Source organism: Mirounga angustirostris, unplaced genomic scaffold (assembly GCF_029215605.1).
Source record: "Mirounga angustirostris isolate CCGP_5_RB_7025 unplaced genomic scaffold, mMirAng1.0.hap1 SCAF_15, whole genome shotgun sequence".
Classification (NCBI taxonomy): Eukaryota; Metazoa; Chordata; class Mammalia; order Carnivora; family Phocidae; genus Mirounga; species Mirounga angustirostris.
In genome coordinates, this window is record NW_026991723.1 from 80,423,326 (window position 1) to 80,439,162 (window position 15,837).

Consider the following 15,837-nt stretch of genomic DNA (forward strand, 5'->3'; position numbering starts at 1 on the left):
TCTTTAGAAATGTATATGCTTTCATTAAAGAAAGGAGGAAAATTTCCCATTTTGAGTATAATTAAAAGTCCCTTGAAGGAACCGAAATGATAACTGGACTGATTTACAGCTATAAAATGGTACAATAAGTACCTAAGAAATGTATAGCTATTAAGGTTTTTGAAAAACAAAATAACCCCCAAAACAACCCAGACCCTCATGGAGTCAGTTGTTAATGATTGTTGAGTTCTGGGTCTTTTCCTTGACCAAGAACCCTGCCTTGGATTTACAGAAGACTGAAGGGAACTGGGCAATAAACAGAGATGTCACTAAGTGTTAAGGAAAAGGAAAAAGAATGGGGCTAATGGCTCAGTCCTGAGCCTCTGTTCTCTTAAGCTGTGGTCCTATTACATTAAAAAGACCAGGTGAAAAGTAAGAATTTCACATCCTGTTATCCCTCTGATATGAACAATCATCTAGCTGGGGTTTCTCTGTCTTTGTACAGTAGAACCTATCAGGGTTGTCGAGAAGTAGCTTTGCAGTATTCAAGGAATCAGCTTTCAGTCAGCTGAGATGTCTACTTCTGAGGAACAAGTTTGTCAAACAGCTTCTGCCAGATTAGCCCTGGATTACGAGTGGCTGCTTTAAACAAGCATGCAGCCTGAACATGTTACATGAAGTTTACCTTCTACGCATTTGCATGTTACTCCTTCACAGACTTTCTGAAGTTTGGCATCGGATGGGCTATAAAACATGGTGCATCGTTTATCTGTGGCAATGAAAGCATAGTTAGGAGAGGTGGCTTGATTAACACACAATACATTTATGGATCAGTGAGTCTCTCCCATGGGGCCTTGGAGATGACTTCTTCCAAAATTTCTTTTTGTAACTTAGATGCAGGGAGGTTAAACTGTGAATTGTCTCTCCCAGCATGGGTCCCTCTACCCTCCTTCAAAATGATTTCCCCTTCTGTGCTTGGAATTTTACTGTTCAATATTTCTTAGAATTAAAATATTTGATGCTTCCATGAATGAGAGGAAATAAATTATGTTACATGAGAGTCTACTGAAAGAACTGTAATTGTTTAGGCTGGAGAAGAACAGGGGAAGGGGGTGCCAAATATGTTCCATGTGATTTTGGAAGATAAAACTAGAATGAATGGGTGTAGAGTTTGGTTCATTTTAAGAATTTTTTTAAAAAAGTAGAACTGCCTAAAGTGGAGTTGTCTGTCTTGTGAACCAAAGAGCTCTCCAATCACTTAGTATTCCCAGAAAAAGCTGAGTGATCAAATGTGGGGTCACTGATTCAACATTTATCTATACAGTATTGAACATTGTGTTAGATACTAGGGGACAAGGATGAAAACATTCTGTCTGGGTTTGGTGAGAAAGATATGCAAACAAATAACTACAATGCAATGTGACAACTGCTACAATGGAGCTCTCTGCAAAATGTGATGAGAATAGAGATAAGAAGTTGATTCTGGGAGGATTAAAGAAACTGTGGGGGGGGGGGCGGTATGTGAGCTTCTCCAAAAAGGAGAGATGCAATGAATACTGTAATGAAGGCAAAGTAGTCCTCTGAAGAAATTTTAGAGTAGAGTTGATTACCTGGTCTGTGGTATTCATATACCATGAAAGTGGCAGGACTCAGAAACCCAACTTGAAAAAGTTCAAATATCCGGAATCGAACACAAAGGAACTCATCGGAAGGAATCTGACAAATGCAAGGTTTGAGGAAATTGTGGGAGAGAAGAGACTCAGCATTTCAGCCTGTAAATTTTGAACAGTGATTAGAAATGGGGACTGGTGGAAGGTGGAACTTACCGAATTCAGTTGCAGAATAATATGTCCATCTTTGATTTGGTAATCAGTTAGTAGCTGATCTACCCCTTCCACAAGCTAAGAGAGGAAAGAGAAAGCTTGGATTTAATTTCATGATCTTTTTTTTTTTAAGTTGATCTTTTTGTTTAAATGTATTCACCCGATATTGGGATGTTAGACATGGAGATGTAATCCACTATTCAAAAAAGTTGAAGAGCCAGCTCCTCCTCTTGAAAAAGTCTGAACATGTAATCATATGCATTCACATTTTGTTCAGACCATGCGAGTCTATGCCGCCACTTTACTTTGAAAAATTAAAACTTAGGTAGGGACGCCTGGGTGGCTCAGATGGTTGAGCGTCTGCCTTCAGCTCGGGTCATGGTCCCGGGGTCCCGGGGTCCTGGGATCAAGCCCCACATTGGGTTCCTGGCTCGGCGGGGAGCCTGCTTCTCCCTCTCTGTCTGCCTCTCACCCTGCTCATGCTCTCTCTTTCTGTCTGTATCTCTGTGTCTCAAACAAATAAATAAAATCTGTAAAAGAAAATATGTCTGGAGACATTTAAAAAAAAAATTTAGGTAGATTGTTGGTTTGGAAAGAATATTCTAGGTGATTCTGTGAAGGTGATATATTAAAATGAAAGGAAATAGCTTTATCCATAAAAGAATGCAGTAAAGAAAACCAAGCATTCATAACAATATGTAAAAGAGAACATTTACAACTCTTAAATCTTCTGGGTTTGCACTGATTCCGGTGGGCAAAGAGATATCCATCACTGCATGGGAAGATCCAGATGATGATTCTTCTTTGCTGGGCTTGTAGCTAAAATAAATGAGAGATAGGAAATTGGAATAAATAAGTAGACAAGATTCTTTAAGAAAAGGCCTTATTTCTTAGGCTTTAATTTTTAATTTGGGTCTCCACTTACTTGCCTCTCTATAATACATGCATTGCAATTTCTAAATGTTAGTGTTGCAAGAGATCTTTGAGTCATCGATTCTAACTCTTTGCTCACTTGACCAACACTTTATTGAGAGAGCAAGCATGAGTGGGTGGGGCAGAGGGAGAGGCAGTGAGAGAACCCCAAGCAGACTCTGCACTGAGTGTGGAGCCCAACAAGGGGCTCTATCTTACAACCCTAGGTCATGATCCTGAGATCACGACCTGAGCGGAAACTAAGAGTCAGACGCTTAACCGACTGCGCCACCCAGGCGCCCCTTGACTGATACTTTAAATGGACCTGTGGAGGTCACTCAGTCCAAGCTCTTAATTAACTAGTTAAGGAAACTGAGGACGAGAGTAAGGTACTCATTCAAGGTCACATGACTAGTTCACCCCAAAGCTACATAAGTCTCTTGATTCTCATTCTAGTTCTTTTTCTGATGGAGCATACTCGAAAAAGAAAATGTGTTCTATATTTGAAAGAGACTCAATAAGCATGTTCAGAAAAAGGCTTGAAGGAAATACCCTAAAATGTTAGCAACTACTCTCTCTGGGTGGTGAAGTTATAAGTGATTATCTCTTTTCTTTTCCATGCTTTTTCTATATTTTCTATATTTTCCACAATACTTTATTTTTTTAATTTTTATTTTATTTTATTTATTTATTTTTTTAAAGATTTTATTTATTTATTTGAGACAGCGAGAATGAGAGAGAGAGAGCATGAGATGGGGGAGGGTCAGAGGGAGAAGCAGACTCCCTGACAAGCAGGGAGCCCGATGCGGGACTCGATCCAGGGACTCCAGGATCATGACCTGAGCTGAAGGCAGTCGCTTAACCGACTGAGCCCCACCCAGGCGCCCCACAATACTTTATTTTTTTAAAAATGTTTTAAGGACCATCCTCCGTCTAGGAATTGTGTTTGGGATGAAGCTAAGGAAAAAGGCAAAGGGGGTAAAGTGGGATATTTGGTGTTTTTTTGTTTTTCTTTTTGTTTTTTTCTGTTGAGAGAGAGAGAGAGAGAGAAAACCCCACTGAACTGGGGAATCAGGAAACTTGGGTTTTACCCCAGTTCTGCTGAGAGATTTCTACAAATCGTTTTCCCTTTCTGGAGCTCATTTTCGTATTTGTAAAATAAACAGTGAGGGAGTATAAACTTGTGTTTCAAGTTTACCTTTATAATTCCAAGGCCTCGTTTTGAGTGGCAGAGGTTGGTGCTACCATTAAGCAGAATTAGAAGATTTAAAGGGGGCAAGTTGGCAGGTCAGGGACTGAAGACCAGGGACGGGGGCAGAGTGAGGGTGGTTCTGCAAAGTTTGAGTTTCAGTTCCAGCTTCAGCTCAAGATGCTTGAGAGGTAGCTGGGCATTTGAGAGTGGAGCCTGGAAGATCAGTCGGAATTAAAGGAAGAAACTGGAGGGACGGCTTCATAGGGGGAAGATAAATTGATCTCACCTGAAGGAATGAGTATTAGTGAAATGGAAGGTTTTATGTGAGTTAGTGAGGTGGCAAGGGATCTCTTTTCCCCCATCACACCTTATGAGGGCAGACCCTATTAGATGTTTTGGATGTAATATTTACTGTAACAATTAAAGATATTATAAAATCTCTGGTTTACAAAAATTTAACCCCATTCTTCACCAAATTAACAGTTAACAACAGACTATAAGACAACATGGAACTGTAAAATGACATCTGGACATCTCCCTAAATGGATGGGTGAGTATCACCAGAAGCAGAGAACTCTGGCTCACAGATGCAAATACTCTGTCAACAGAATGGAAAAGGGCCTCCTGAGTGGAGAATGTCTATGAAAAGTTGCTGGAGCCTGATGACTGGTTGTCATGGTGACTGTTTCAACCATGGAACAGAAACCTTCCTTTCAAGAAGCCCTTTGCCTGCTGCCAAAGACAGCAATCTCCCCCAAAGGCATTTTGTTCAGAGAGAAGGAGAGAAATGAAATCCTTTTCTCTTTTCTTATGGATACAACAGGGAGGTTGTAAAAAGCTAAATACAGGAAAGAGACCCCCTGAATACAGAAACTGTATGCTGGCATTTTTTTAATCAGGAGAGAGAATATTTGAAGGCAAAGATTTTTTCACCTGAATAAGTACTACACAGTTACTTTTGGACTTTATCCAACATAACTTCAGCTTCACAGAGCCAAACCATATTCCACCTGGCTTTTTTGAACATTCTGTTCCCCATTTTTAAAAGCCCCCCCAAAATAGAAAATTCAATATTACATCTCCATTTGCTTTCTTTTGTATATTGACAATCTGGAATGAGGCCTCCTGTCAATGAATTTAAATGAATGAGTTTTTGATAAGAACCTTTTTATGTATAGCAGAGTTGTGGGACATAAGAACTGGAAGACACTTGGATATCAGATAGTTTAGTATCCCTGCATTACAGAAGAGGCCCAGAGAAGCAAGCTGATTTGCCACAGATCACTTGAGTACTTCATGGCAGAGGTTGCCCCACAGGTGTCCCACTGCCCCATCAGAGCCCTCCTTTGTGCCCACAGTAGGGTCCCATGCAGCGATTCTGGCTCTGCCCTCAACAAGTCTGCTCACACCTCTCTGTGACCAGTGTTAGAAATTTAAACACAACTGTGATCACGCCTCCTCCCCCAGAAGAGAGGTACCTAAGAGCAGAAATGGCAGTTAGGAGGATGGGAAAGGGGAACTTTAGCAGGAAGACATGAGGGAACAAGGAAGGGTGTTTGAGAGGGAACAGAGGGCAGAGACTGACCAAGGACCGAAGGAGGTATTTTGAGCAGGCTGCCCAGTGCGGGAATCCTGAAAAGAGAGAGACTGGACAAGGATGGGAAATGGCTGGGAAGGAGGCGGTGAGAAGCAGCATGCTGTTCCTCGAGGTCACTGGTCTCGGTTTATACTGACTGAAGGAGGTAGTTTAGATCCTGGACTGAGTATCAGGGTCTGGGGCTTGAGGCCCTGGCTCTGCCACCAAGTCCGTGAGAACTCAGCAGGTCACCTCACCTCTTTGTGTGTCAGCTTCTGGGATCACTATATCATCCCCCAAATCCTTTTCCGCTCGAATCTATTATACAACTCTATGGAATTTCTAAGTGCTTTGACATCACGTGTGATTATAAGTAAAGTCAGCAGAATACCAACCACAGAAATCAGTTGTTGAGAATATGAAGAGTGAAGGAAACAGCACAACAGGAGGTGCTGAGGGCTGATGAAAGGAAGAGGTGAGGAGACTGTGTTCTGATCACAGCTCCACTACTCTGGGTGATCACTAAGGGATGTGTACATAATTTCAAAAACCTATGCTTTTTTAAAAAAAAAGATTTTATTTATTTATTTATTTGAGAGAGAGAGGGAGAACAGGAGCAGAGGAGGGGGAGTGGGTAGAAGGGGAGGGAAGGGGGAGGAGAGGGGAGTGGGAAGAGGGGCAGAGGGAGAAGCAGACTCCTCACTGAGCAGGGAGCCCGATGTGGGGCTCGATCCCAGGACCCTGGGATCATGACCTGAGCCGAAGGCAGATGCTTAACTGACTGAGCCACCCAGGTGCTCCCCAAAAACCTACACTTTTATAAGCATTTTAGGATGGTGGCTGTGGTAAGCAGAATAATGGCCCCCAAAGATGTCCATGTCCTAATCCCCTGTACCTTGAATAAGGGACTTGCAGATGTGATTAAATTAAGGATCTTGCAATAAAGAGATTATTCTGGATTATCTAGGTGGGCTCAATATAATCATTAGGGTCTTTATAAGGGAAAGAAGCAGGAAAGCCAGAGGAGATGTGATGATAGAAACAGGGGTCAGAGTCAGAGAGAGATTGGAAGATGCTGTGCTGTGTGCTCTGCAGATGGAGGAAGGGGCCACAAGCCAAGGAATGTCTGCAGCCTGTAGCATCTGGAAAAGGCAAGGAAGTGGGTTCTCCCCTAGAGCCTCTAGGAGGAAAGCAGCCCATTGATTTTAGGACTTCTGGCCTCCAGAATTATAAGAGAATCAGTTTGGGTTTTTTCACCATTAAGTTTCTGATAAATTGTTACCTAGCAGCAACAGGAAATTGCCACAGTGGCCAATTTAGGCCTCTGGAGTTACTCTGCAGAGGGTTCAGCACCAGTGGTTCTCAAGGCTGGCTACCATCAGAATAACCTCTAGGGGTGAGGCCAGAGTTTTGGGTAGTTCTAAAAGTGCTCCTGCTGACTTCCATGTGCAGCCTGAGTTGAGAACTACTGGCTGATATGGGCTAGGGATTTTGCTGGGTGAATGTGATTTTTCTAAGTAGGAGAGTAGGAGCTGCTTATAAGAAAATCTTTTTCTTTTTCTTTTCCTAATACTTCTCTCTCCCCTCTACCTTTCTGGAAGATAGAAAAAAAAAATAGTGTTTGAATTAGAAGAAGGTCAAAAGTGGGAGGGAAAACTATGAGCAAAAACAAAGTGGTTCTATAGAGTAGCTATCTAAGAACACCCGTTATGTCCTACATTTTAAAAAATGCACAATTTTGCATCTTCCAGCCATCTTAAAATTCAAAAAGATGTAAAGAGATAGACCTCAGACCTTGAAGTCTGCACTCCCCTTTGTGGAAACAGGCTCACCTGGCACAAGCTATGATGCGCTTGTAATCCGAGTCGCCATAGCCTCTGTAGCTGGATGCTAGCACACACGACAAACAAGCAAACAGAAATGACAGTAAACCATTTTTAGCTGTTTTGCACCTGTTAGAACAGAATAATTAGTGAAAAGGTCTCCGAACACACTTAAAAATAATTTATGATTTGGAAGTTGACACTTCTAGTGATTTTAATGGAAATTCACGGCTACTGACAATACCAATAATTATAACAGTTCTCTGCTCTTAAAGAACTTATAATTTTTTTATTATGTTGTGTTAATCACCATACATTACATCATTCGTTTTTGATGTAGTGTTCCAGGATTCATTGTTTGCGTATAACACCCAGTGCTCCATTCAATATGTGCCCTCTTTAATACCCATCACCAGGCTAACCCATCCCCCTATCCCCCTCTCCTCTAGAACCCTCAGTTGGTTTCTTGGAGTCCGTAGTCTCTCATGGTTCATCTCCCCTTCTGATTCCCCCCCTTCATTCTTCCCCTCCTGCTATCTTCTTCTTCTTCTTCTTTTTAACATATAATGTAATATTTGTTTCAGAGGTACAGGTCTGTGATTCAACAGTCTTGCACAATTCACAGCACTCACCATAGCACATACCCTCCCCAATGTCTATCACCCAGCCACCCCATCCCTCCCACCCCCCACCACTCCAACAGACCCTCAGTTTGTTTCCTGAGATTAAGAATTCCTCATATCAGTGAGGTCATATGATACATGTCTTTCTCTGTTTGACTTATTTCACTCAGCATAATACCCTCTAGTTCCATCCATGTCGTTGCAAATGGCAAGATTTTATTCCTTTTGATGGCTGCATAATATTCCATTGTACATAAGTACCACATCTTCTTTATCCATTCATCTGTTGATGGACATCTGGGCTCTTTCCACAGTTTGGCTATTGTGGACATTGCTGCTGTAAACATCGGGGTGCACGTACCCTTTTGGATCCCTACATTTGTATCTTTGGGGTAAATACCCAGTAGTGCAATTGCTGGGTCATATGGTAACTCTATTTTCAACTTCTTGAGGAACCTCCATACTGTTTTCCAGAGTGGCCACACCAGCTTGCGTTCCCACCAACAGTGTAGGAGGGTTCCCCTTTCTCCGCATCCCCACCAATATCTGTCGTTTCCTGACTCGTTAATTTTAGCCATTCTGACTGGTATGAGGTGGTATCTCATTGAGGTTTTGATTTGGATTTCCCTGATGCCGAGTGATGTGGAGCACTTTTTCATGTGTCTGTTGGCCATTTGGATGTCTTCTTTGGAAAAATGGCTGTTCATGTCTTCTGCCCATTTCTTGATTGGATCCTTTGTTCTTTGGGTGTTGAGTTTGATAAGTTCTTTATAGATTTTGGATACTAGCCCTTTATCTGATATGTCATTTGCAAATATCTTCTCCCATTCTGTCGGTTGTCTTTTGGTTTTGTTGACTGTTTCTTTTGCTGTGCAAAAGCTTTTTATCTTGATGAAGTCCCAATAGTTCATTTTTGCCCTTGCTTCCCTTGCCTTTGGCAATGTTTCTAGGAAGAAGTTGCTGCGGCTGAGGTCGAAGAGGTTGCTGCCTGTGTTCTCCTTTAGGATTTTGATGGACTCCTGTCTCACATTGAGGTCTTTCAACCATTTGGAGTCTATTGTTGTGTGTGGTGTAAGGAAATGGTCCAGTTTCATTCTTCTGCATGTGGCTGTCCCATTTTCCCAACACCATTTGTTGAAGAGACTGTCTTTTTTCCATTGGACATTCTTTCCTGCTTTGTCGAAGATTAGTTGACCGTAGAGTTGAGGGTCCATTTCTGAGCTGTCTATTCTGTTCCATTAATCTATGTGTCTGTTTTTGTGCCAGTACCGTACTGTCTTGATGATGAAAGCTTTGTAATAGAGCTTGAAGTCCGGGATTGTGATGCCGCCAGCTTTGCTTTTCTTTTTCAACATTCCTCTGGCTATTCGGGGTCTTTTCTGGTTCCATACAAATTTTAGGATTATTTGTTCCATTTCTTTGAAAAAAGTGGATGGTATTTTGATGGGGATTGCATTGAATGTGTAGATTGCTCTAGGTAGCACTGACATCGTCACAGTATTTGTTCTTCCAATCCATGAGCATGGAACGTTTTTCCATTTCTTTGTGTCTTCCTCAATTTCTTTCATGAGTATTTTGTAGTTTTCTGTGTACAGATTCTTTGCCTCTTTGGTTAGATTTATTCCTAGGTATCTTATGGTTTTGGGTACAGTTGTAAATGGGATCGACTCCTTAATTTCTCTTTCTTCTGTCTTGTTGTTGGTGTATAGGAATGCCACTGATTTCTGTGCATTGATTTTATATCCTGCCACTTTACTGAATTCCTGTATGAGCTTATAATTTAAGGAAGGAGTTATTTAAGGTAACATGTTTGGGGAAGGTTGCAGGGAGAAGGAGCTGATGCCTGGATTCACTGGTAGCGAGAAAGTTGCCTGTAGGGATAGGTCTTTGAGCCACAATGGAAGCTCCCAGGGCAGAAGAGAGCATATGCCCTGACCCCAGGGCCATGGTTATAGGAGGACTACAGTACGCAACGGGACTTGCTTTTGAAGTGGAGGGGAGAACCAACCCACCAGAAGAGGGAGGTGAAGTCCCCAGGTGAAAAAAGAAGGTACAAAATTACAGTGTAAATCATGCTGTTTTACCTTCTACGTCTTGGGTTTCAATTTTCAAATGAAAGCTGCAAATTTCCTCAGAGGTGCTGGTTTTTTGAACCACAGTTGTTACCTACATTGAGATGAGTGAACAAAAATATTCTATTTAAAATAGGATAGTGGGAAAGGCATTATGGCAGTACTGTTGCTGCAAATGGGATGCTTGAAGTATCATTTCCATAATCCAGTGCAAATTGGGTGAAATGAAGACTCATTTCACAATAGCTGGACTTTCAGCAAACCCCACAATTTGAAACATGGCTGAGAAGCCCAAGTAGGGGAAAAAAATGACATCTAGCCAGGCAGAACCTTGCCAAATCCCATGCAGTTAAATCTGAGCACCTCACTGTAGGAAAGTTCCTAAGCCTCTCACCCTTGAACCTGTACACTCTAATTTTATGCATAACACTACAAGGCTAGGATATATGGTTTTCTCCTAGCTCCCACACCACCGTGGTAAACAACAAATTATAGGTGTGCATGGAAGGGCACGGGTGCTACCAGAGGTAGGTATATTGAGAGCAACTAGAAGTGACAGAGAAGTGGACAATCCATCTCCCCACCAACCCAACCATGCAATATTATGAAGTCTCTGAAGAAATAAATGTGCTAAAGATAAGAGCATAATTAAAATCATCAGTAGAATGTTAAATTATGCTTAGAATATATAATTTATCTTATGTTAGCCACTTGGCAGTCGCAAGTTTTTCTAAGCTGTCTATGTATGTGCATGCAGTCTATGGCTAAAATAAAAGAAACTTAAGCCCATATGTTTATACATCAATCTGCAATGATGCTGGATAAATGAGGTGTGACTATGTTATGAACCATAGAAAACATGGATATATAAATGTGTGTATCCACACACATGCATCATATGTATATATACATATAGAACCATAAAATTATGTATCTGTAAGTATAATTATATGTATAAAAGACTATATGCATACAAGGATTAACATAACCATTTGCAAAAAGCAATTGTGAGGACAGCTACCAAGATAGCTAAAAAGAATTAAATAAATGAATCCTACTTTAGTCATGGTTACCCAAGCCCAGATTTCTGTAACTTTGTGGCAAAGTCCCTAACTTTCTTTTATGTTCCTTAGTACAAGCGGACACATCATTGAAATTGGCTTTCAGTGAAATACTTACATGCACTGTGGCCAAGCCATTGCTGTATCCAGTACTGACCACGAGGTCATCGTTGAGAGGCACCTGGAAAGGGGATAAGAAACCATGCTTTCTTTTCTTATTCAATAGGGAGGGAGGACAGAACAATGAAAAGGGTGGGCAGATACCTGCCAGCTTCCTCTCTCAGAGCTTTTGTGAGATTAAATGTGTAAGACAGTGAAAATCCTGTGCACACAGACACGAAAAGTGCTGGAAATTCCACTTTCCCTTCTACATGTAAATAAGATGTCTGAGATCTCCTGAGTAAGCCAGAGAAACCAACATATCAGAAGTCATTTTTGGTTACATCTTCATTTATACATGGTTATGATAAAACTGGATCTTCATCTCCTTTTGCCAACTGAGTAAATTCCTTTCAGTGCCTCATGATGGCTTGTCTCCTCCACATCCCACTGGTCTCTGTTTACCAAAACCCTTGGCACCCCACCCAAACCCCTAGCACCTCATTTAAGCCTGCCAAATCCTTAGGTGCTGATGGTCTTTTCCCCATCCTTCTAAGAGGAGAGTGAAGGTATGAACTGGGTTAAGGAATTCTCCTCTCCAGAAGAACTCTATTATACAAATGTCCCCTGATTTGTGGAAAGCATGGGAGAGATCATTTTGTGCAAGAGGCCGGAAGAGTTGGTTCTTTGCTCTCTCCAAGTCTGCAGCCTGCCCTTCCCTTACTTAGCACACTAGAGCAAAAGGGGTTTGGTGTGCATGAAAAGTCATCAGCCCTTCCTCTAAATTTTAGAAAATGTACGTAAAAAGGCCAACTTTCTTGTTCTCCCTGATGGAATATAGCAGCATTGATTGAAAAGCCAGCACATCAAGATGCTGCATGAGGAATGGGTTCTATGAACACAAGTGACCTGTAAGTTTGGGAAATGAACACTGTTGCCATGTCCCCATGCCCCTCCATTGCCCATTCTTCCCCAGAGTCACCACACTTAGTCACATACGTATTAAAGATGGGCTATCCTCTATGAAAGAACTTGTTTAACTTCATTTAAGCTACAGTTTCCCACACTTACTTGACCACCAAACCTTTTCTATGTAACACATTTCAGGAAACGCTGACATAGAGAATTCCAAACTCGATACTACTAGCCTGGGTTTTATACAAAGACAGTATCATGGGCTGAGGTTTAAGTTATTTAGAAATGGCAAGGGGCCCCTTACAGCATTACCCCTGCAGAGAAGAAGTAACTCCAGCTATCTCCAGTGGGCCTACTGTGCTGTTCAGGTCAGGAGCTCCTCATGAGAGCTTAGACCATGGGTGCAGAAGGTGAATCTCTAGTGAAGTCTACAGGCTCCCCGAGAAAGCAGACACATTACCAACCCAGGGGCCCCAAGTACACGTGCCTGCAGAAGCCTAAGCACAACGTACGGACCAAGTGCCCACACGCGTCTCACGTGACTGTGGGAATTGGGACAGACTGAAGAATGCTTGCTGCTGCCAGATCCTACGGTTTTTCAAAGGAGTCTGGAAACAGATTTCTCTTTGAAGTCTGTGGATTTTTAAGTGTTGGAATATGTCTGTATCTCTATCTATATATCCATACCTGTTTTGTTGTTTTTTTTTTTTACTATGGGCCAATAGTTTGTGATTTTTTGCATTACATTTTATTTCTCACGCCTATTTACTTTTCCCAAACATGAATTTGTAGAGGATGCAAGACAGTTAAAAACTATTTCCAGTTATTTGTATATTTAAATATGACCTAAAAGCATCTAAAAATGTGGTAATTAGAAAAATGTGTCTTAGCAGCTGTTTACTGGCAGCTACTCTAATTGACACAGAAATTAGCTTTTCTAACGTTTCTTTTCTTTTCTGTTTCTCTTCTTTGGGAAATTTTCATAGGCCATCAAGGTTTTCATAAAAAAAAAAAAAAATCCAGGGGAGACTGGGTGGCTCAGTTGGCTAAGCATCCGACTTTTGATCTCAGCTCAGGTTTTGATCTCAGGGTCATGAGTTCAAACCCCACATTGGGCTCCACACTGGGCATGGAGCCCACTTAAAAAAAAAAAATCCAGCAGGGTACAGGGGGTAAGCTGTTGGAGGACCTAAAAGCCAATTCCAGCTAGGCCACAGTTTGTATGTATGACAGGACCAGGTGGAACCATTGGTGGATGCCCAAATGTGTTTTCTCTCACTCTACCACTATACTTTTTTGCATACTGTTCTCTCTCTCTGGAATCTTCTTCCCTTTTCTTCACCTGACTAGGTCATTCTGATTCTTCCAGATTCAACCTGCGCACGTGGATGCATTTGACAAATTCCTACCTCTCACCTTGGGTCAGGAGGCCCTGCTCTGTCCTTTCATGTCCCTGTCAAGGCTCTTATTTTTCACTGTCTGTTAAAACAACTGTCTCCCCGAACACACAGTTTCTTCATATACTTTGCTTTTGAATCCCCAGTGTCCAGGACATAGCAGGTACCCCTGCCCAGGACATAGCAGGTACTCTTAGTGTATTTTTTAGTAGTAAATAGATATATTTGTAAAATAAGAGTGAAACACATGATTTCAAAGGTCCCATCCAGTTATAAAATATTATCAAAAGTCCTTCATTTACCTCTATTGGCCTCCCAAGGAAATTCTTCTCTGTCATCTTATAATGGTAGAAGTCACCTTTATGCTTATAAGAAACATTGATATCCATGTTCAAGTGGAGTTGTTTAATCACGAGTGAATATTCTGTCAGGGCCTCGATGGCATTAATTGTATCCTATCAACAATCAGCAAGGCACAAAAATAGATTTAGCTCATTTATATATTCCCTGTGTTTACAAATACCCTTTTTTATGAGAGGATGGGGATGCAGGCTGAAACTCCAGCTGAGTGAGGGAAATTGGTGAAGGGCCCCCAGGTGGAGATGAGAGGAAGGTCTCTTCCTCCCCAGCAAGGATGCTGCTGTTGGCAGGAAGAGGAAGGAAGTGTGGCCTCAGGGCCGGTGCTCCATGCATCCCGAGTGCGTGACCATAGGCAGGTCACTCTACAGAATGCCTCCAACTCCTTGCATGACTCTCTCCTTTTTATCCTAAGTCTCACTTCAAATAACTCCACAGTGAGGCCATCAATAAGCTCTCCCTCCCCCTAATTCTGTTTTAATTTTCTCCTTCTGTCCACTGTAATGTAAGATTTCTGGAGGCAAGTCTTTCTTGGCATCCATTACATTTTGTAGGTACACATGGTAGCTGTTGAACAAGTATTTGTTGAAGGAATAAATTGATGAACTTTATTTTTCTAGGAATAAATGGATGAACTTTATTTTTCTAGGTCTCATCTTCCTCATCTATAAAATTGGTAAGTATGACTAGCTCAGAGATGTCAAATATGTGGCTACCCCGTCTGCCTGTGTCCATGGCGTGCTCATCAATGGGACACTCTTCCTTGCTAAGCCTACACCCGTCTCCAAGATGAAACCCATTTGCCTCCCCAGATTAGATAATCTCTGAAGTAATCTCGACGGACCCCTCTAACTCTAAATTTTGTCATCATCCAAACATCCAAGGAACAGAGAAGATGCCAATATTTGAGCTAAACTTTGAATGCAGATGTATATTCCTCAACTAAAATAGTTCTAACATAGAATGAGTTTACATTGGTAGCTAGATAAACTATAACAACCAGTATTTGTCTCACTTTTTATTTATTTTGGGGGGAGGGAATATCAGTACTTTTGTCCACATGGTTATTACGTAGGATGTCATGGAATTGCTGATAGCCTTGCTAGCCCTTCATGATCATTAAGAATCATAAAGGAAGTACTGGATTTAGAGTTAGGAGATGTGAGTTTTGACTTTGGCTCTGCCACTAACTCCATGAATGAACCTCCCGGGACTGACTTCCTTCTTTAAGAAGGCTATCAATGCAGATAATCTCTAAGGGTCCTTTGATTCTAGTCATTGACTCCTATCTATGGTATGCTCATTTGGTGGACAAAACCATGGAGGTCAGAATGAGTGTGGACCGTGTAGTGGCGGGGGGCGGCGGGGAGAGGACAAATTTCATGAGGATAAAACAAGACAAAGAAATGTTACCTGGGTTGAATAGAAGCCACCTCCATACCTCTGCTCTTCAGATAGCCATTTGATGACTGGGTTAACATAATTTATGTCTTTCAAGCTCAGACTGGTGAGCAAAGCATAGGCAGTGGTTTCTACCATATGTGCTGTACCAGAGTTAGGGGCAGATCTGTCTTGCTGTTGAAGATCGTCTTTCCAAAAACGATAAATGACTGGGTCACCTGAACATCAACAAATCACATTCATTAATATAACTTAAAAATTTGAATCTGACATAATTCTAGGAGGTTTCTAGAAGTTTCTTCTGGTAGTGGCCTTTTGAGGTCTAGAAGTTTCTTACTCGTTTGTAAGAAGAACTTCCTCAAGGGGACCAATACAAAATAAGATCCCTTAATACAGTGCTGTTTGTCTTGACTTGAAAGGGTCATCTCATAGAGTCCATGTGTACTTGGGAAGAGCAGTATAGCAGAGTGAGAAGTGCAATAAACTGGTAACTAGTACACCCAGGTTCTGCTCTCTACTCCACTAGGAACTGACCATGTCAATTTGGATAAATTCTTTTAGTCCTGTGGGCCTAATTTTCTAAAACCTAAAGTGTATGTAGTACTTT

General features: G+C 41.5%; 1 protein-coding gene across 1 annotated transcript in view; it reads right to left on the minus strand.

The window, feature by feature from the left end:
- The window catches only part of C5 (complement C5), a 115,843-nt gene that overhangs the window by 32,298 nt on the left and 67,708 nt on the right, over nucleotides 1–15,837 (minus strand). Inside the window, exons 29-37 of the mRNA XM_064579704.1 lie at nucleotides 15,243–15,448; nucleotides 13,775–13,927; nucleotides 11,180–11,242; nucleotides 10,013–10,094; nucleotides 7,315–7,372; nucleotides 2,519–2,621; nucleotides 1,806–1,880; nucleotides 1,590–1,695; nucleotides 665–748 (exon numbers count right to left, since the gene is read on the minus strand). Of these exons, the coding sequence (XP_064435774.1) occupies nucleotides 665–748; nucleotides 1,590–1,695; nucleotides 1,806–1,880; nucleotides 2,519–2,621; nucleotides 7,315–7,372; nucleotides 10,013–10,094; nucleotides 11,180–11,242; nucleotides 13,775–13,927; nucleotides 15,243–15,448 (930 nt within the window). The remainder of the gene's footprint in view (nucleotides 1–664; nucleotides 749–1,589; nucleotides 1,696–1,805; nucleotides 1,881–2,518; nucleotides 2,622–7,314; nucleotides 7,373–10,012; nucleotides 10,095–11,179; nucleotides 11,243–13,774; nucleotides 13,928–15,242; nucleotides 15,449–15,837) is intronic.